General features: G+C 40.2%; 2 protein-coding genes across 3 annotated transcripts in view; both read left to right on the plus strand.

The window, feature by feature from the left end:
- LOC127665124 (uncharacterized) overlaps positions 1–22,585 on the plus strand; it is a 565,077-nt gene that overhangs the window by 184,788 nt on the left and 357,704 nt on the right. Inside the window, exons 2-3 of the mRNA XM_052157542.1 lie at positions 18,001–18,127; positions 19,939–20,229. Of these exons, the coding sequence (XP_052013502.1) occupies positions 18,002–18,127; positions 19,939–20,229 (417 nt within the window). The 5' untranslated portion in view covers position 18,001. The remainder of the gene's footprint in view (positions 1–18,000; positions 18,128–19,938; positions 20,230–22,585) is intronic.
- LOC127665123 (ankyrin repeat domain-containing protein 26-like) overlaps positions 1–22,585 on the plus strand; it is a 484,272-nt gene that overhangs the window by 122,876 nt on the left and 338,811 nt on the right. The window lies entirely within an intron of this gene.

A 22,585-nucleotide genomic window follows, 5' to 3' on the forward strand; every position in this document is an offset into this window, starting at 1 on the left:
AAGTCAGGAAGAAGCGTTATGTGGACAAGAGATGATGAACTTGATTTTACACCATGCTTCATAGACTTTAGCTTTGAATCCAAAACTCAGGCATAACCTGGTATGGTGTTTTTCACCTGCAATCCCAGCACTGGGGACTAAGGTAAGAAGATCCTAATTTTCAAGAACATAGAGAGAACATAACTAACAAAAAGAAAAACGGTTAACAGGTGACATGACAGAGCCTCAGGCCAGACCTGATTCAGCTCTACTCTCCACACCCAGCAGGGACCTACAGCTGCTATTCCTAGATTGTACTTTCTGTCCACCAGATCCCCTGGACTTTGAAATGCAGCAGTTGGCTCAGGAAACCTCCATAAGTTAAGGAGAAGAGTGCAGAAGTTGAAGGCCGAGTGTTAACTGGTGGCTTGTAGAATGTCAAACCAGAAACAACTTAGCTTTCTGTAAAAGGACACCTTCCTGTCTAGAGCCCACATGGACTTCTATGACAATTAAGCACAAGTCTATCACAGTGTTGCTCCCCCCCAACCGTTCCAAACACACATATAAGACTTGTGATCCAGCCAGCAGGGAGCAGCTGGTACAGCTAGTCATCAGAAGACTTATGCAGAGCCTTGAGAGAGCTCTGATGTGTATTGGAGTTCTCCGTTCCCAGGAGGAGAAGTTTGGATCAAGGAAGAGCACTGTGCACTCTTCTGTCCACCTGCATCCACCTTTACTGACATTTTCTGGAGGGTCATAGAGCTATTTAATGAGTATTGATTTGTGGGGCCCAACACGTAACTGATATCACTAACTGGTGATTGTTTTGATTTCCAGTTCTACACCTTCCTCACATAGCAGTGCTGTGAATAGGTCTCATCTCCCATGCATGCCCTCTTGTTAGTGTCCCTGTGGCCCTTGGCCTGTCGTGGTACAGACTCAGGACCAACATGCTTGGTGTAAGAAGAATATGGGTCCATGAAGGAAGTGCTGAGAGATCTGGTCCTTCTGAAATCCAACCATGTGTTAGAAGTTCCACAGAGGGACTGGTCTGCAGCCAGCCTCTTGGCACACCTATGAGAAGGAGCATAGTTTCCAGGCATCAAAACAAATAAAAACAGAAAATTGACTCAGACTTGTTCATCTGCTTGTTAAAGAACCTGCTGCCTCTCCCTGTGCCCAGCAGAGGGTGTACTGGGGCTGTTCGCATGGAAAGTTGGGGCTGCCCTTCCTTCAGGGTATGCCACAATTGCCCAGGTACTGTAGGATTCCCCAAGGTGGAAGGAGGTAGGTAACTTCTATCTAGTCTGGTTAGGTCCCTGACAGCCAGGTGACCCTGGAAATTCATCTGTTGTTCTCATTCAGTGTGTGTATGTGTGTGTGTATGTGTGTGTGTGTGTGTGTGTGTGTGTATGTATGTATGTATGTATGTATGTATGTATGTATGTAGATTGTCAGGCAGGCTGTCAGGCCTTGGCCAACTGGGTTTTTGTTTGAACTTCTAATATTTTCTATAACCGTGTATGATGTGTTGTGTTGGGGTGTGTATCTGGGTGTCAGAGGACAATGGTGTGGAGTCAGGTCTCTCCTTTTTCCTTCAAGAGTTCTGAGGATAGATCTCGGGTCACCAAATTACAAAGCCAGTTCCTTTATCCCCAAGCCCAGTTTGGGCTTGTCTTCAGTCTGCTCCCAGGAGACCGTTTCTGTGTCCATCTCTGACGTGTGGGATATGACAGGCCCATCTAGGCACCTGAATACAGTCCACAGTCATCTTGGCTGTTTTTCTTGAAGGACCTGAGGATGATCTTGGCCCTTGTATTTGGATTGCCTGAAATCTGAGACCCACGGGCTATGAGACTCTAGATTTTAATGGCTGCTTCTATTTCTTTAGGGGTTATAGAACTATTTAATTTGTTTCCTTGTTTTAACTTTGGTAAGTATTTATCTAGAAAATCATCCATTTCCTTAGATTTTCCAAATTGTTGGAGAAGATGCTTTTCCAGTAAGACCTGATGACTTAAGTTTCCTCGGCGTCTGTTATTAGGTTTCCCTTTTCATTTCTGTTTTGTTAGTATGGATATTATCTCTCTGACTTTTATTTAGTTTGGATAACGATTTGTCCATCTTGTTGATTATTCTCTAAGAACCAGCTCTTAGCTTGGTTGATTCATTGTCCTGTTGTCTTTGTTCCTAATGAATCGATTTCAGTCCTGAGTTTGATTATTTTCAGTGCCTACTTTTTGGTGTGTTTGCTTCTATTTCTAGAACTTTAAAAATAGGTGTATATTTAAATTTTTATTATGAGAAATCTACTTTTTTTAATGAATGCACTTAGGGCTATGATCTTTCCTTTTAGCACTGATTTCATTGTGTCCCATAGAATTTGGTATGTTGTGCCTTCACTTTCATTTAATTTACAAAGGCTTTGATGTCTTTATTTCTTCTTTGACTTACTGGACATGAAGTAGAGAGGAAGAAAAAGAAATATGTTGTTGTTGTCACTGCTTCTGATATCATCAAAGTTATCTTCCTCACCTCGTGACTCCAGCCCAATCCCCATAGACCATAGTGGGGGATCAGGGGCTTTCCCCCTTAGAAATGAAGGCAAACAGAGGGCAGGGTGACTGACATGTTTTAGGTAAGTGTTGTTGGAGATTAAAGCAGTGCAGGCTTGAGGAGGCTCCAAGGCTAGTAAAGATAATTTCCCAGATCAGGTCTTGTGCATGCATAGCAAGCATGCTGAGAACCTCTATCACAGCTGTTGGACCTAGGCTTTCCCATTGGTCAGAGTGCACATGCCTGTGTTTAGATGTGTTGCTTAGGAACAGTCGGATAGAAGTCAGTTGACAGGAGTAACTGCCTGGACTCTATCCTACTGAGCTTGCTTGTGGGTGATTTGTCCTGGTGTTGCTGGCAGTGGTGACAAGACTCATTTGCAGGTGTATATCAGTGTGTTGGTTCTGAGGGTGTCTAAGAGCCAAGAGGGAGGGGAGGGGAGGGGATGTGGTGACTTGGGGTGACTCGGAGTGGGTGGGTGGGTGGGGAGCTCCACAATGAACTTCTTGTGCTGCTAGAATCAAAGGCTATCTTCCCTTGGATCCTCCACCAGCCAGAGGGAGTCCTTCGCAGGCCATGTCAGAGTGGTACTGGCCTCTCTTCCCTCAGAGGGATCAAAAGCTACAAAGCCTTCAGCAAGATCCACAAGGCTGCTACCCAGGGTGATGTTGCCACAGTAGAGCACAGACTCATACTTAGGAAAAATGACATCAATGGCCGAGACAGCAATGACAGGTGTCTGGGGCTGGGAGTAGGGGAAAGGGGCAGGCTGGGAGGCAGGTGGAGAAAGAAATGTGTCAGCTTCCCTAAGTGGCCCCAATGTCTAGGAGTAGGAGGAACTGCCAATGTTCGCAGGGCTACTGACTAGTATGCTGACCTTTGTCGCTAAGATTTCATGGTAATCTTAGTGCTTGGCAGTTATTCCACTGCTCTGGGAAGTGGGGTGGGGGAAGGGCGGAAGGCCCTGCTGACCTAGAGCTGTTCACCACAAAAAGCCCCTGGTTCTTGAATTCATTAATGTTGTAGTATCCAGACCTCCTCTTTTCTGTGACTGATGTACCTGTTTCTCTCCCAGGCACTGTAGTAGGTTGGCCTCATTTTCATCCACATGTCCTTCAGTTTATTATATACACAAAATAATTAGACAAAATCATTTTAGTTGCAGTTTTCTGAAATTAAGATAGAGATTATATTTATTTCAAATACAGGTTTTCTCTCTATTTATACAAGTTTTCCATCAAGAGGTTTAATGGCTGCAGTCATAGTAGTGAGCAGGAACGTGTAACTTTAGCAATGAAAAGTTGTTCATTTAATTTGATATTGGCAGTTTGTTTGCTGCATATTGCTTTTATTATGTTTAGGTATGGGACTTGCATTCCTGATTATTTTAATACTTTTAACATGAAAAGGTGTTATATTTTGTCAAAGGCTTTTTCAGCATCTAATGAGATGAGCATTGATTTTTTTTCTTTGAGTTTGTTTATATAGTTAGTGAATTTTCATATATTGAACCAACCTTGCATCCCTGGGATGAAGCCTACTTGGTCATGCTGAAAGATGTCTTTGATATGTTCCTAGATTCGGTTTGCTAGTATTTTATTGAGTACTTTTCCATTGATGATTGCAAGTCAAATTGATCTGAAGTTCTCTTTACTGGGTCCTTGTTTGGTTTATGTATCAGAGTAATTGTGGCTTCACAGTATTAATTAGGTAGTGCTCCTTCTGTTTTACTTTCATGAAATAGTTTGAGGAGTGTTGGCATTAGCTTTTCTTTGAAGGGCTGATAGAATTCTGCCCAGAAGCCATCTGGCCCTAGGCTGTTTTTGTTTGTCAGCTTTTTAATGTCATCTTCTATTTCCTTAGGGGATATGGGCCTGTTTAGATAGTTTACATGCTCTTGTTTACCTTTAGTATGTAGTATCTGTTTAGAAAAATCATCCATATTTAGATTTTCCAATTTTGTTGGAAATAAAACAAAATTTTGTTGAGTATAGGCTTTTGTAGCATGGTCTGATGAGTTTTATGGTATTTTTATTAGATATTTTCTTTATTTACATTTCAAATGTTATCCACTTTCCAGGTTTCCCTCTGAAAACACCCCACCCAAATTCCTTCTCCCCTTGCTCATCAACACACCCACTCCTGCTTCCCTGTCCTGAAATTCCCCTATTCTTGGGCATCTAGCCTTCTAAGGACCAAGGGCCTCTCCTCCCTTTGATGTCCAGCAAAACCATCTTCTGCTACATGTGCAGCTAGATCCATTGGTCCCTCTTTGTGTACTCTCTGGCTGGTAGTTTAGTCCCTGGAAGGTCTGGGGGGTACTGGTTGGTTAATATTGCTGTTCCTACTATGGGGCGGCAAGCTCCTTCAGCTCCTTGTGTCCTTTCTCCAGCTCCTCCATTGGGGAATTTGTGCTTAGTCCAAAGGTTGGATGAGAGCACCAACATCTATATTTGTCAGGTACTGGTAGAGACTCTCAGGACACAGCTATATCAGGCTCCTGTCAGCAAGTACTCTTTGGCATCCACAATAGTGTCTGGGTTTGGTGACTATGTTTTATGGATCCCCAGGTGGAGCTGTCTCTGAATAGCCTTTCCTTCAGTCTCTACTCCACAGTTTGTCTCTCTGTATCTCTTACCATGGGTATTTTGTTCCCTTTTAAGAAGTACCAAAGTATCCACACTTTTGTTTTCCTTCTTCTTGGGGTTCATTTGGTCTGTGAATTGTACAGTAGGTATTCAAAGCTTCTGGACTAATATCCACTTATCAGTGAATGCATACCATGTGTGTTCTTTAATGATTCGGTTAACTCACTCAGGATATTTTCTAGTTCCATCCATCTGCCTAAAAATTTCATGATTTCACTGTTTTTAATAGCTGAATAGTACTCCATTGTGTAAATGTACCTCATTCTTTGCATCCATTCCTCTGTTGAGGGACATCTGGGTTGTTTCCAGCTTGTGGCTATTATAAATAAGGTTGCTATGAACATAGTGGAGCATGTGTCCATATTACTTGTTGGAGCTTCTTCTGGGTATATACCCAGGAGTGGTATAGCTGGGTCCTCCCTAGTACTATTTCCATTTTTCAGAAGAATTGCCAGACTGATTTCCAGAGTGATTGTACAGCTTGTAATCCCACCACCAGTGGAGGAGTGTTACTCTTTCTCCACATTCTCTCCAGCAACTGCTGTCACCTGAGTTTTTTATCTCAGCCATTCTGACAGGTGTGATGTGGAATTTCAGGGTTGTTTTGATTTTCAATTCCCTGATGGCTAAGGACTTGGAACATTTCTTTAGGTGCTTCTCAACCATGCAGTATTCCTCAGTTGAGAATTCTTTGATTACCTATGTACACCCTTTTTTATATTGTTATTTGGTTCTCTGGAGTCTTCTTTTTGAGTTCTTTGTATGTATTAGATATTAGCCCTCTATCCGATGTAGGGTTGGTAAAATCGTTTCCCAATTTGTTCATTGCATTTTTTTCCTATTGACAGTGTCCTTTGTCTTACAGAAGCTTTGTAGTGTTATAAGGTCCCATTTGTCTATTCTTGATCTTAGAGCATAAGTTATTGGTGTTCTGTTCAGGAAATTTTCTGCTGTTCCCTTGTGCTTGAGGGTTTTCTCTTCATTCTCTTCATTCTCTTCTTTTTTTTTTCTTTTTTTTTTTTATTGAATATCATTTTTATTTACATTGCCCAAGGAAAAACCTTTCCTGATTTCCCCCCTCCCCAAAGACCCCCAACTCCTCCTTCCTCCCCCTGCCTCCACATACATGCCCCTCCACCCAGCACACTCTCACCTTCCCCACTTGGTTTCCCTTTGTTGGGGCCTCTGTTGAGCCTTTACCTGACCAAGGACCATTCCTCCCACTGATACCCAACAAGGCCTTCCTCTGAAACATTTTTGTCTGGAACCATGTGTGTCCCTTGGTTGATGGTTCAGTCTCTGAGAGTCTTGGGGCATCTGGGTGGCCGGAATCATTGTTCTTCCCATGGGGCTTTAAAACCCTTCAGATCCTCTGGACTACCTTCCAGTTCCTCCATTGGGGACCCCATTCCCAGTCCAACAGTTGGTTGCTAGCATCTGCCTCAGTATTTGTAAGGCTCTGGCAGGGCCTCTCCAGAGCCAACCATGGCATGCTCCTTTTGGTATATACTTCTTGTTGTCCATAGTAGTGTCCGGGTTTGGTGACTGTTTATAGGATCAATCCCAAGGTAGGGCAGTCTCTGGCTGGCCATTACTTCAGTCTCTGCTCCACACATTATCTCCCTTATTGCTCCTGTGAGTATTTTGTTCCCTTTCTTTGAGGAACCAAAGCACCCTCACTTAAGTCCTCCTTCTTCTTGAGCTTCCTGTGCTGGGTGAATTGTAACTTGTTTATTTTGAGCTTTTGGCCTAACATCCTCTTATTAATGAGTGCATACCATGTGTGTTCTTTTGTGACTGGGTTGCCTAACTCAGGATGACACTTTCTAGTCCCATCTATTTGCCTAAGAATTTCATGAATTCATTGTTTTTAATAGATGAATAGTACTCCATTGTGTATATATACCACATTTTCTGTATCCATTTCTCTTTTGAGGGACATCTGGGTACTTTCTAGCTTCCCCTCATTGTGTTGGAGTTTTTCTTCTATTATTCTCTGTAGTGTTGGGTTAATGAAAAGATATTGTATAAATTTGGTTTTGTGATGGAATATCTTCGTGTCTTTATCTATGGTAATTGAGAGTTTTGCTGGTACAGTAGCCTGGGCTGGCAACCTTTGTTTTCTTAGGATATGTATGACATCTGCCCAGGATCTTTGGGTGTTAGAGTCTCTGTTGAGAAGTCTGGAATAATTCTGATAGGTCTGACTTTATATGTTACTTTACCTCTTTGTTTTACCACTTTTAATATTCTTTCTTTGTTCTGTTCATTTTGTTGTTTGATTTTTAGGTGACAGGAAGAATTTATTTTCTGGCCCAATATTTTTTGTGATCTGTAAAATTCCTATATGTTTATTTGTATTTCTTTTTTATGTTAGGGATGGTTTCTTCTATAATTTTGTTGAAGATGTTTACTGTCTCTTTGAGTTTGGAATCTTTACTCTCTTCTATACCTATTTTTCTTAACTTTGGTCTTTTCATTGTGACCTGGATTTCTTGAATATTTTGACCTAGAAGCTTTTTCTTTATGTATTTTCCTTGACTGTTGTGTCAATGTCTTCTGTGCTATCTTTTACACCTGAGATTCTCTCTTCTATTTTTTTTATTCTATTGATGATGTTGTTTTATTCTGTGACTCCATGGTTGTCTAACATCATGTTTTCTTTAATGTTTCTATTTCCATTTTTTGATCCAGGATTTTTTTTTCCAGTTCATTGGATGTATCAGAATTCCCAGGTGGCCCAGGTTGCTCTAGGTGTGTGCTGAGTGTATGGGGATCCAGAGCACAGGCTCAGCTCCCAGGTGCCAGAGCAAACTACCATAATAGTGGTCTTATCATGGGAAAATAAAACAAATAAATGAAGCAAGTGAGAAAGAAAAGTTTTTCTTACTCCAGCAATTGTCAGCTTGTAATAACAATTAAGTAAGAGTTGAGGCCTTGTAGTGGCTGGTTTTGTGTGTCAACTTGACATAGGCTGGAATGATCACAAAGAAAGGAGCTTCAGTTGGGAAAGTGAGTCCATGAGATCCAGCTGTGGTGCATTTTCTTGGTTGGTGATCAAGGTGGGAGGGCCCTTGTGGGTGATGCCATCCCTGGTCTGGTAGTCCTTGTTCTATAAGAAAGCAAGGTGAGCAAGCCAGGGGAAGCAAGCCAGCAAGTAACATCCCTCCATGGCCTCTGAATCAGCTTCTGCTTCCTGATCTGCTTGAGTTCCAGTTCTGACTTCCTTTGGTGATGAATAGCAATGTGGACATGTAAGCTGAACAAACCCTTTCCTCCCCAACTTGGTTCTTGGTCATAATATTTGTGCAGGAATAGAAACCCTGTCTAAAACAAATTGGTTACAGGAATGGTGTTCCTTTGACATCCTGACCATGTTTTGCAGAGGACTATGTGAGGATTTTGGAACTTTGTGCTAAAAGAACCATTCAGTGTTAAGAGCCTCGTGGGATGTTTTGTAGGAAGATGATGTTGTGTAAGATAATGTTGAGAACAGTGCAGAAGATGGAGGCCCAGCTTGTGAAATTTCAGAGGGAAGGTTAAAGACTCTTATCAAGGTCATTGCTATTTGATTGTGATGATTCTGTGGTTTTGGTTAGCTGGGACTGAAGAATTTGCTGTGATTAACATGATAACAGAACTATGGAAGAATGCCTTTGTGTTACTGGGACTATCAATGCTGGTTAGCTGGAACTACAAAATTAGTGGTGATGAAGAAGAGACCAGCATCACTGAGGTGAAATCAATTGAGAAGAGTTTTCTGAGAGCACAGAGGCTGTGTCCCATAGATAGTCAATGCTGTACCTTGTACTGTGGTTGGCCTTGGTAATGTATATGAGTCACCCAAGGTAGTGCTGGTTTTGAAGGCATGAAGGGGTCATGAAGAGCAGCTGAGGCTCAGCACTGTGAGAGACAGTGGAAAGTCATTGGTGAAAGGTGCCTTCTCACTTGCAATTGATGGCCCAGGACTGAAGGGGTAATTCAAAGGAGCTGAGGCTTGTCTATGAAGAGAAAAACTTATGAGAGGCTATTGGTGAAGTCTAGTTACAGGGGAAGAAGTGTTTTGGAGATGTCAGTACCATGAGATGATCTCCAATAACATTAGTAGCAGTGGGGTACAGGCATCTGGAGCCTAGAAGACAAGCTGTGTGCTACAAAGGACAGGTCTTGAGTAGTGACCCAAGCCCTTGGAGGACCCTAGAAGATCTTGAGTGGATCTCAACAATGGGACGATTGGAGTTTGATTTTGTTTTTGATTGTGACTGTGCCCTCTTGAAGGAATAAAGTATTTTAATTGAGCCCACAGTTAAAAGATTTTAGTTGTACAATGACTTTGGATTTTAAAAGAGATTGGATTTTTAAAAAAGGATTAAACTTTTAATATGTACAGACTGTGGGACTTTTAAAGTTGTTTTGGTCTTGGGGATGAATAAGAAACTAGGGGTTGAGGCTTAATGGTGATTTGTTTGTATGTCAGGTTGACAAGGGGACAATTGTAGTGGCTGATTTTATGTATAAACTTGACATAGGCTGGAGTTATCACAGAGAAAGGAGCTTCAGTTGGGAAAGTACCTTCATGAGATCCAGCTGTGGTGCATTTTCTTGGTTGGTGATCAAGGTGGGAGGGCCCTTGTGGGTGGTGCCATCCCTGGTCTGGTAGTCCTGGGTTCTATAAGAAAGGTGAATCATGGTATGCACTCACTAATAAGTGGATATTAACCTAGAAACCTAGATTACCCAAAACATAATCCACACATCAAATGAGGTACAAGAAGAAAGGAAGAGTGGCCCCTTGTTCTGGAAAGACTCAATGAAGCAGTATTCAGCAAAACCAGAACGGGGAAGTGGGAAGGGGTGGGTGGGAGGACAGGGGGAGAGAAGGGGGCTTACGGGACTCTTTGGGAGTGGGGAAATCATTTGAAATGTAAATAAAAAATATATCGAATAAAAAAAAAAAACAGAAAAAAAAAAGAAAGCAAGATGAGCAAGCCAGGGGATGCAAGCCAGAAAAAAACATCCCTCTGTGGCCTCTGTATCAGCTTTTGCTTCTTGACCTGCTTGAGTTCCATCCCTGTATTCCTTTGTTGATGAACAGCAATGTGGATTCTAAGCTGAATAAACCCTTTCCTCTCCAACTTGCTTCTTGGTCATGATGTTTGTGCAGGAATAGAAACCCTGATTAAGACAGGCCTGGAGATAATCTACTAGACTGGTGCTGAAATTTTGGGTAGTGTTTTTGTGTGTAGGTCTACTGGCAGTTCATGAGTGTGATAGCCAAGTCTGGAAGACAACATTTCACAGTACTCCTCCTCACCCTCTGATCTGACCTCCCTTCTGACTCCTCTCTGATGCTGTCTGAGCCTTGGGTGTATTTAGGCAGTTTGTTTTTGTAACTTTCCTATTTGGAGCTGAGTATCCATCTCTCATTCTCAGGACTTTGAATAACTGTGCATATGTTCACCAGTTGCTGTCTCTTGGTAAGTTGAGCACAGCCCAGATCTCACTTCAGCTCGAATCATGCCGGCTATGGGTGTTCTGATGAACAAGTTGTAATTTTTTTGACAATATCAGAAATGTATAAATTGATTCTTATCACTGTTAACCCTTGTATTCTCTTTAGTTTCTCTCCTACCTCTTGTTAATCCCCACTCTTTATTACAGATTTGTTCCTTACATTCCACTTTCTTGTTTTGTTTCGTGACCCACTGAGTTTAATTATGACCATTGGTGGGTAGCCTGGTTGGCACGCCCATGGATAGACAGCTGAAAGCAATGATTACTCTCCCAGCATCATGCATGCCAGTAGTTCACAAGGGAAGGGTGAGACTCCATAAACTCTTTCCCTCTCCCTGATCATTAATTGAGTTTTGCCTAGTCATCCTTGATTGTAATGACTGAAGTGACCAGAAGATGGCAGTAAATAGATCTCCTCTTTTTCCTCCTACATTCTTTCTTTCTTTTCTGTGATGGTCTCTGGACTTTGTGCAACATAACTCCATTTTAGCTATAAGACAATATCTTAAAGCAAGTCCCCTCTTCCCTTGGTGGTTTTTTTCAAACCACCTTCCCCAATGAAGTCCTATGCATAAATTCTTCTCCTAAACCTATATATATATATTGTTTTGTTTTATTCGATATATTTTTTATTTACATTTCAAATGATTTCCCCCTTTCTAGCCCCCCACTCCCTGAAAGTCCCGTAAGCCCCCTTCTCTCCCCCTGTCCTCCTACCCACCCCTTCCCACTTCCCCGTTCTGGTTTTGCCAAATACTGCTTCACTGAGTCTTTCCAGAACAAGGGGCCACTCCTCCTTTCTTCTTGTACCTCATTTGATGTGTGGATTATGTTTTGGGTATTCCAGTTTTCTAGGTTAATATCCACTTATTAGTGAGTGCGTACCATGATTCACCTTTTGAGTCTGGGTTACCTCACTTAGTATGATGTTCTCTAGCTCCATCCATTTGCCTAAGAATTTCATGAATTCATTGTTTCTAATGGCTGAATAGTACTCCATTGTGTAGATATACCACATTTTTTGCATCCACTCTTCTGTTGAGGGATACCTTGGTTCTTTACAGCATCTGGCAATTATAAATAGGGCTGCTATGAACATAGTAGAGCATGTATCCTTATTACATGGTGGGGAATCCTCTGGGTATATGCCCAGGAGTGGTATAGCAGGATCTTCTGGAAGTGAGGTGCCCAGTTTTTGGAGGAACCGCCAGAATGATTTCCAGAGTGGTTGTACCAATTTGCAACCCCACCAGCAGTGGAGGAGTGTTCCCCTTTCTCCACATCTTCTCCAACACCTGCTGTCTCCTGAATTTTTAATCTTAGCCATTCTGACTGGTGTAAGGTGAAATCTCAGGGTTGTTTTGATTTGCATTTCCCTAATGACTAATGAAGTTGAGCATTTTTTAAGATGCTTCTCTGCCATCCGAAGTTCTCCAGGTGAGAATTCTTTGTTTAACTCTGTACCCCATTTTTAATAGGGTTGTTTGGTTTTCTGGAGTCTAACTTCTTGAGTTCTTTATATATATTCGATATTAGCCCTCTATCTGATGTAGGATTGGTGAAGATCTTTTCCCAATTTGTTGGTTGCCGATTTGTCCTCTTGATGGTGTCCTTTGCCTTACAGAAACTTTGTAATTTTATGAGGTCCCATTTGTCAATTCTTGCTCTTAGAGCATACGCTATTGGTGTTCTGTTCAAACTTTCTCCCTGTACCGATGTCCTCAAGGGTCTTCCCCAGTTTCTTTTCTATTAGCTTCAGAGTGTCTGGCTTTATGTGGAGGTCCTTGATCCATTTGGATTTGAGCTTAGTACAAGGAGACAAGGATGGATCAATTCCCATTCTTCTGCATGCTGACCTCCAGTTGAACCAGCACCATTTGTTGAAAAGGCTATCTTTTTTCCATTGTATGTTTTCAGCCTCTTTGTCAAGGATCAAGTGGCCATAGGTTTGTGGGTTCATTTCTGGATCTTCAATCCTGTTCCATTGATCCTCCTGCCTGTCACTGTACCAATACCATGCAGTTTTTAACACTATTGCTCTGTAGTATTGCTTGAGGTCAGGGATACTGATTCCCCCAGACTTTCTTTTGTTGCTGAGAATAGTTTTAGCTATCCTGAGTTTTTTGTTATTCCAGATGAATTTGATAATTGCTCTTTCTAACTCTGTGAAGAATTGAGTTGGGATTTTGATGGGTATTGCATTGAATCTGTATATTGCTTTTGGCAAAATGGCCATTTTAACTATATTGATTCTACCGATCCATGAGCATGGGAGATTTTCCCATTTTTTGAGGTCTTCTTCCATTTCCTTCTTCAGAGTCTTGAAGTTCTTGTCATACAGATCTTTCACATGTTTGGTAAGAGTCACCCCAAGATACTTTATACTGTTTGTGGCTATTGTGAAGGGGGTCATTTCCCTAATTTCTTTCTCAGCCTGCTTATCCTTTGAGTATAGGAAGGCCACTGATTTGCTTGAGTTGATTTTATAACATGCCACTTTGCTGAAGTTGTTTATCAGCTGTAGGAGTTCTCTAGTGGAGTTTCTTGGGTCACTTAGGTAGACTATCATGTCATCTGCAAATAATGACAGTTTGACTTCTTCCTTTCCACTTTGTATCCCTTTGACCTCCTTATGTTGTCAAATTGCCTGAGCTAGTACCTCAAGTACAATATTGAAAAGATACGGAGAAAGGGGGCAGCCCTGTCTAGTCCCTGATTTTAGTGGGATTGCTTCAAGTTTCTCTCCATTTAGTTTGATGCTTGCTACTGGTTTGCTGTATATTGCTTTTACTATGTTTAGGTATGGGCCTTGAATTCCTGTTCTTTCCAAGACTTTAAGCATGAAAGGATGCTGAATTTTGTCAAATGCTTTTTCAGCATCCAATGAAATGACCATGTGGTTTTTTTCTTTGAGTTTGTTTATGTAGTGGATTGCATTGATGGATTTCCGTATATTGAAACAACCCTGCATTCCCGGGATAAAGCCTACTTGATCATGGTGGATGATCATTTTGATGTGTTCTTGGATTCGGTTGGCAAGAATTTTATTGAGTATTTTTGCATCGATGTACATAAGGGAAATTGATCTGAAGTTCTCTTTCTTTGTTGGATCTTTGTGTGGTTTTGGTTTCAGCGTAATTGTGGCTTCATAGAAGGAATTGGGTAGTGTTCCTTCTGTTTCTATTTTGTGGAATAGTTTGAAGAGTATTGGTGTTAACTCTTCTTTGAAGGTCTGACAGAATTCTGCATTGAAACCATCTGGTCCTGTGCTTTTTTTGGTTGGAAGACTTTCTATGTCTCCTTCCATTTCTTTAGGCGTTATGGGACTGTTTAGATGATCTATTTGGTCCTGATTTAATTTTGGTATTTGGTATCTGTCAAGGAAATTGTCCATTTCCTCCAGATTCTCCAGTTGTGTCGAGTACAGGCTCTTGTAGTAGGATCTGATGATTTTTTGGATTTCCTCAGTTTCCATTGTTATATCTCCCTTTTCATTTCTAAGTTTGTTAATTTGGATACTTTCTCTGTGCCCTTTGGTCAGTCTGGCTAAGGGTTTATCTATCTTGTTGATTTTCTCAAAGAACCAGCTCCTGGTTTGGTTGATTCTTTGTATGGTTCTCTTTGGTTCTACTTGATTGATTTCGGCCCTGAGTTTGATGATTTCCTGCCTTCTACTCCTCCTGGGTGAAATAGCTTCTTTTTGTTCCAGGACTTTCAGGTGTGTCATTAAGCTGGTAATGTATGCTCTCTCCATTTTCTTTTTGGAGGCACTCAGGGCTATGAGTTTTCCTCTTAGCACTGCTTTCATTGTGTTCCATAGATTTGGGTATGTTGTGTCTTCATTTTCATTGTGTTCTAAAAAGTCTTTAATTTCTTTCTTTATTTCTTCCTTGACCAAGGTATCATTGAGTAGAGTATTGTTCAGTTTCCACGTGTATGTGGGTTTTCTGTTGTTTTTGTTGCTATTAAAGACCACTTTTACTCCATAGTGATCTGATAGGAGGCATGGAATTAGTTCGATCTTCTTATATTTGTTGAGGTCTGTCTTGTGACCAATTATATGGTCAATTTTGGAGAAGGTACCATGGGATGCTGAGAAAAAGGTATATTCTTTTGCTTTAGGATAGAATGCTCTATATATATCTGTTAAATCTAATTGGTCCAAAGCTTCAATTAGTTTCATTGTGTCCCTGTTTAGTTTCTGTTTTCCTGATCGGTCCATTGAGGAAAGTGCAGTGTTGAAGTCACCCACAGTTATTGTGTTAGGTGCAATGTGTGCTTTGAGTTTTAATAAAGTTTCTTTTACGAAAGAAGGTGCCCTTGCATTTGGAGCATAGATGTTTAGGATTGAGAGTTCTTCTTGTTGTATTTTTCCTTTGACCAGCAAGAAGTGTCCCTCAGAGTCTCTTTTGTTGACTTTGGGTTGAAAGTCAATTTTATCTGATATTAAAATGACTACTCCAGCTTGTTTCCTGAGACCATTTGCTTGTAAAATTGTCTTCCAGCCTTTTACTCTAAGGTAGTGTTTGTCTTTGACCCTGAGGTGTGTTTCCTGTAAGCAGCAAAATGTAGGGTCCTGCTTACGTATCCAGTCAGTTATTCTATGTCTTTTTATTGGGGCATTGACTCCGTTGATGTTAAGAGATATTAAGGAATAGTGATTGTTACTTCCTGTCATTTTTGACGTTATTTTTTAAATTTGATTGGTTAACTTCTTTTGGATTTGATGAAAGGTTACTATCTTGCTTTTTCCAGGGTGATGTTTCCCTCCTTGTATTGGTGTTTTCTTCCTACTATCCTTTGTAGGGCTGGGTTTGTGGATAGATATTGGGTAAACTTGGTTTTGTCATGGAATATCTTAGTTTCTCCATCTATGGTGATTGAGAGTTTTGCTGGATATAGTAGTTTTGGCTGGCATTTGTGTTCTCTTAGAGTCTGCATGAGATCTGCCCAGGATCTTCTAGCCTTCATAGTCTCAGGTGAAAGGTCTGCTGTGATTCTGATAGGTCTTCCTTTATATGTTACTTGGCCTTTTTCTCTTACTGCCTTTAATATTCTTTCTTTGTTTAGTACATTTGGTGTTTTGATTATTATGTGACAGGAGGTATTTCTGTTCTGGTCCAGTCTGTTTGGAGTTCTGTAGGCTTCTTGTATATTCATGGGCATCTCTCTCTTTAGGTTAGGGAAGTTTTCTTCCATAATTTTATTGAACATATTTGCTGGCCCTTTAAGTTGTAAATCTTCACTCTCATCTATGCCTATAATCCTTAGGTTTGGTCTTCTCATTGTGTCCTGGATTTCCTGGATATTTTGGGATACAAGCTTTTTGCATTTTGCATTTTCTTTAACTGTTGAGTCCATGGTTTCTATGGTATCTTCAGCATCTGAGATTCTTTCTTCTATCTCGTGTATTCTGTTGTTGATATTTGCATCTATGTCCCCTGATTTCTTCCTAAGGCTTTCTATCTCCAAAGTTGTCTCCCTTTGAGTTTTCTTAGTTGTTTCTACTTCTGATTTTAGATCCTGGATGGTTTTGCTTAGCTCCTTCACTTGCTTGTTTGTGCTTTCCTGTAATTCTTTAAGAGATTTTTGTGTTTCCTCTTTCATGACCTCTGCCTGTTGACCAAAGTTCTCCTGTATTTCTTTAAGTGTTTTTTGCTTTTCCTCATTATTGGCTTTTGTATTCTTCGGGATTTCTTATATATATATATTAAAGAAACTTTATATATTTCAGATAAATCTTTGACCCATTTGGAGTTAATCCTTGTACATTTGCACAGATACAGGTCTGATTTTTAGTTCTACATGTGGACATCTCATTTTCCCAGCATCATTTGTTGAAAATGCTTTCTTTTCTCCAGTTTATGATTTTCGTATCTTTGTCAGATATTAAGTGGCTGGCGTTACATGTACATATGTTCAACTCTCAGATTCTTTCCATGTATCTATTTTTGTGGGAAAACCATATTAGTTGTATTACTGTGCCTTGATAATTTATCTTGGTTGGGCTCTGGAAAGCAATTCCTCCAGCATTGTGTTTTTTGCTCAAATGTTTTTGGTACTATATAGTTTCCATTTTCTTTTTGTAAAGGAAAAGATTATTTTGATGGGGATTGCATTGAATACTTAATAGCTTTTTGTAGAATGGTAATTTTCACAATTTGATTCTACCAATTCACGACCATGTGAAGTCTTTCCATTTCCAAATGTCTTTTCTGTCTATTTCTTCAGAATTTTAAGGACTTAATTGTGAATATCCTTCTACCTGGTTAGGATTATTCTGAGACATTTCATTTCCTTTGAGGCTACTGTGAATGGGAATGTATCCATGATCTCTTTCTCTTACATTTGTTGTTGGTGTATAAAGGAGCTATTGATTTGTGCAGGTTTATTCTGTATCCTGCCACACTTCTGAATTTATTATTGGTAGAATTTATCCAGTAGAATTTTATAACTCTTATGTATACTATCATGTCATTTTCCCAACTCATTAGCTGGACCTCTTTCCCTAATTTAACCACTAATCTCACTGTGCTTGCGTTATAGGTCCACCAGTGCTTTGAGCACAGAAAGAGTTTTCTTACTTTATCTATTTTTGTTAATTTTTGTTAGAAGTTTATTTTTATCAGATATTAGGGTAGAAACGCCTGCTTGAATCTTAGTACTATTTGAATGGAATACTCTCTTCAACATTTTACTATGGTAGTTATATTTCAGCTATAATCAGTTTTTGCAGACAACAGTTAGATGGAATTTCCCCTTTCTCTCTATCAATAAAATAAAAATAAATATCAAAACAACCAACTAATATAAGAATTTCACATAGCATTATTTTGTTTACATTCTTTTCCCTCAACCAACTCTTCCCAGATCCTCTCTTCCCACACCACCAATCTTCATGTTTTTTCTGTGTTTTGAATACTAAAACAAACCAGAATAGCATGTGCCCCTGGGATTTGCAGGTTTGAAAAATTTATACACGTGCTTCCTTTATGTAATAAATCTATCCTGTGTTATAAAATGATTACATAATTATACTTTAGGAGATGGGCATAGTGATATATGCCTGTGATCTGAGTTCATGGGAGGTGGAGGCAAGAAGAACTAGACTTCACTATTGTCTGCAGCCACATAGCTTGTTTGGAGACAGCATGGGCAAGTAGAAGCCCCATCGTTCAAATAAATTTTAAAAACTCTCTCTCTCTCTCTCTCTCTCTCTCTCTGTGTGTGTGTGTGTGTGTGTGTGTGTGTTTCTCTCTCTGTCTCTGTCTCTGTCTCTCTCTCTGATCATTTTCCCCAGCATGAAGAACATTTCTAAAATGAGACAAAAGAACTCAAATGAACAAGAACATGGAAAGTTTACTTGTCCTGAAGATTTAAATGCTAATCAATCTGAAACTGATGAAATTACTACACTAAAACAAAAGGTATGTTTTACTTGGTTTCAGAGTGAAAAACTAGTTACTATAATGCTTTCAGTTATTTTACCCATGAAACAAAGAATTGTAAAAGTTTTATAACCAGAAGTAATTGAGTCTTTTTCTACTCACATATATATGCTATACATTTACTTCTGTCTTTACACTTGGCTGTGACTTAATGCCAGGTCTATGGGAAGGTGGCATATGCCTTTGATTCCAGCACTAAGGAGGCAGATATAGGGGGATGTTTGTGAGCTTGAGGTCAGCTTTGTCTGCCTGTCAAGTTCTAGCTAGCCAAAGCTATATAGTGAAACCGTTTTCCAACAACAATAAATTAAACCTGGTTGTATACACTTGAATCAATCCTAAATCACGTATCAAGCTACAGATTCTCCATTCTCTTAAATTTCTGCATTTACTTTTTGTCAAGATAGTATGGAAGCATAATACACTTAACATGTCAACACAAGGATCACAGAATAAATAGTTTAACTTACTTCAAGAAGACAATACTATATTGTAGAAACTTTGAAAGTCATGAAATTGAGGTAATATGTCAAAGACAGTCAAGGCAGTAGACTGAATTTCCAATATTAAAAGTCATTTTGTATGATATGAAAATTATGTGGTCCAACATAACATGTTATTGCCTTTGCCAATAAATGAGCTAGAAATAAATATAATAAGCTGTATTAAGTATATCAGAAAATAGAGAACATATTCTCAAATTCTTTTTTTGTTGAATATCATCTTCCTTTACATTGCCAATGGTAAAACCTTTCCCAATATCCCCCTCCCCTAATATCCCTCCCCCCCCTCCTCCTGCTTCCCCTGTCTCCATGTATATGACCCTCCACCAAACACACTCCCACCTCCACCCCCTCAGTTTCCCTTTGTTGGAGTCTCTGTTGAATCTTTACATGACCAAGGACCATTCCTCTCACTGATGCTCAACAAGGCCTTCCTCTGCCACATTTTTTGCTGGAACCTTGTGTGTCCCTTGGTTGATGGTTCAGTCCCTGGGAGTCTTGGGGCATCTGGGTGGCCAAAATCATTGTTCTTCCCATGGTGCTGTAAACCCCTTCAGCTCCTCTGGACCATCCTTCAGGTCCAACATTGGGGACCCTGTGCCCAGTCCAATAGTTGGTTGGTAGCATCTGCCTCTGTATTTGTAAGGCTCTGGTGGCGCCCCTCCAGAGACAACCATGGCATGCTCCTTTTCTCAAATTTTTTATATTGAAAAGACACATTTATTTTACCCAGGAGAAGACTGAAAATGAAGCTGTTCATATTTCAGTATTACAGAGCTTGACTAAACTGTGTTTTAATCAAAGCTTATTCTTAAAAGAATAGTGAATACATTATTCTCTCAGGGTATACAGGTTTGCATACACATGTTATGACATGCATGTATAATGGTTTGCATGTGAAAGGAGAGGAGAACAAGTGGGAATGAGTTCCCTCCTTCCTGCCATGTGGGTTCTGGGGATCAAACTTACTTTGCCAAGTTTGGAGGCAAGTACATTCTTCAACTTTGAAGTTCACTTTCTCTCCTGATTATGGTTTAAGTCTTAAATTTATTTCCTATCAAGGCTTGATGCAGCAATGTAGGGGATTACCAGGTCAGAGAAGTGGGAGGGGTTGATTGGGAAATAGGTGGAGGGAAGAGGGCTTATGGGACTTATGGGGAGGAGGGAAGCGGGAAAGGGGAAATCATTTGGAATATAAACAAAGAATATAGAAAATAAAAAATAAAAAATAAAAATTATTTCCTGTCAACTTTTTCATCTATAAGCAGTATTAATTTCTTGATGCAGATTGATCTTGCCACAAGAAAGCTAAACCAAGTGTTATTGAACTATGAGGGGCTTGAAAACAAATCCCAGTCTCTGCAACAGAACTTCTTAGCTGTGACAGACATCCAGGAGAAATGCAAAATGCCTAAAGACAGAGAGGAGAAGCTCAAACAGGAATTATTAATCCTTGAAAGTCACAGATCAATGAATATGATAGACCGCAGAGAGGCAGAAATGTTAAAGCAAGAGATTGAAGAAAAATCCAGAGTGCAACTAGAGGAAAATTTGGCAAAAATCTCTGCAATTTCACAGGTTAATATAGTTATCTTTCAGTGTGCTTTTTTACGTGGTGAGCTGTATTTTCAATGTACATTTTCCATGAAAGTTTGTCTTCATTTACAGCAATTTGTTTTACAGACTTGTCAAAATAAGTCATCTACATATTCAGTTTAAAATTATTGTTTACACTATTAAGTAAACATAATTCCTAAGAAAATATCAGACATCAGTGAGATGCTCTTGGTCCTGAGAAGGCTTGATGTCTCAGTGTAGGGGAATACCAGGACAGGGAAGTGGGAGTGGGTGGGTTGGTGAGCAGGGGAAGAGAGCATGGGATAGGGCTTTTTTTTTTTTTGATGGGGATACAAGGAAAGGGGATAACATTTAAAATGTAAATAAAGAAAACATCTAATTAAAAATGTTTTAAAGAATCATCTAGGCCAGGAGGTGGTGGCACATGCCTTTAATTCCAGCACTTGGGAGGCAGAGGGAGGCAGATTTCTGAGTTTGAGGCCAGCCTGGTCTGCAGAGTGAGTTCCAGGATAGTCAGGGCTATACAGAGAAACCCTATATTGAAAAATAACAAACAAAAAAAATCATCTAATTTTTTAGGATTGCTTGGCAAAGTATAGATGCTTGCAGAAAATTTAACTGTATACAGACATTATATTGTTCGTAAAGTTCATTATTTAGTAGAAACTTTTGTATTCATATGATTACTTTCATGATCAAGTAGTTTCTTAGTATCTACAAGGCCTTAGTCTTTAACTGTATAATAGAATTTTCATTTTAAAAATAAGTTTTACCTGCCAGTGGTGGTGCAGGTAAAACTTATTTATTAACCCTAGTACACAGGAGACAGAGGCATGTAGATCTCTGTGAATTTGAGGACATAGGATCAAACAGACATACGCTAGCCAGGATAAACAAAGAGAAACCTGTTTCATTAAAAAGGTAATTATTTATTGCATAGGATATTGAAAACAAATATTATTTTATTTTTTACATTTATATGATGTTTGTATTTAATCATATCCCAAGTGTTGCTGCTCCAGGTGCCCCCTAACAGAATCCATCCCATTATCTCCCTTCCCTTTCTCCTCTGAGATGGTGAGGCCCTGAGCATATTCCCTTACCCTGGTGCTGTGAATCTCTGGAAGGTTAGGTGCATCCTCTCCCACTGAGGCTAGGCAAGGGAGCCCTTTTGTGGAATGGATTTCACAGACAGACAATAACTTTAGGCAACAGCCTCTGCTCTAGTTGTTGGGTGACCCACTGTAGACTGAACCACACAGGTTTATATGTGCCAGGGGCCTTAGTCCAGCCAATGTATGCTCTTTTGTTGTTGATTCAGTCTCTGAGAGCTCCTAAGAGTCCAGGTTAGTTGACTCTCTAAGAGTTCCTGTAGAATTCCTATCCCATGTAGGGTTCTATTCTTCCTCCAACTTTTCCATAAGGGTCCTGGAACTTCATCCAGTGTTTGGATGTAGGTATCTGCTTCTATTTCAGTCAGCTGCTGGGTGGAGCCTCTCAGAGGACAGTTATGCTGGGCTCCTGCCTGCAAGCACAACAGAGTATCACTAATAGTGTCAGAGACAGGTGTTTTGACATGGGATGGACCTCAAGTTGGGCCTTCACTTAGTTTTTGCTTCATCCTTTGTCCCTGCATTTCTTTTAGACAGGAAAGGTATTTTTATGCTTTTAACTGGATATTTTCTTTACTTACATTTCAAATGTTATCTCCTTTCCTGGTTTCCCCCCTCCCAGAAACTCCCTATTCCATCCTCCCTCCCCCTGTTTCTGTGAGGGTGTTCATCCACCCACTCTGCTCCCACCTCCTCTCCCTCAACTTCTCTACCCTGGGGACTCTATCAAGCCTTCATAAGACCAAGGACCTCTTCTCCCATTGATTCCTTAGGCAATCCTCTACTACATATACAGCTAGAGCCATGTGTACAACAGGACAAATTTTGAGTCAAAAGGGCTGTGGGTGGGTTGAAGTCCTAATTCCTCCACTGAGAGCCTTGCCTGGCTATAGGATATTTCCATTTCTGATTTCATATCCCCACTGTAGGCTATTGTATTATAAATACTTTAATGAATTGCAGGGTTCCTTCCCACCTTAGACCACTTATGTTCCCGAATGAAAGGCACACACACACAGCCTTATATTTTAGTATGCTTTAAGCAGTATGGTTTATGCTGCACAACTGCCTACCCTCCATGCTGTTAGAATCTCCCTCCCACAGATAACTCCATTTCTCTGTTCCGATTTGGCTGCTCTTGTTCAACTGGAGTAGCCCACTTCTCTGCTTTTCCTTCGCCCCTTTACATGGCTGCTCTGTTTCTTCATCCTGCAGGTTATTACCCTTCCATGGTAGCCTCTCTT

The sequence above is a fragment of the Apodemus sylvaticus genome, chromosome 14, assembly GCF_947179515.1.
Source record: "Apodemus sylvaticus chromosome 14, mApoSyl1.1, whole genome shotgun sequence".
NCBI lineage: Eukaryota > Metazoa > Chordata > Mammalia > Rodentia > Muridae > Apodemus > Apodemus sylvaticus.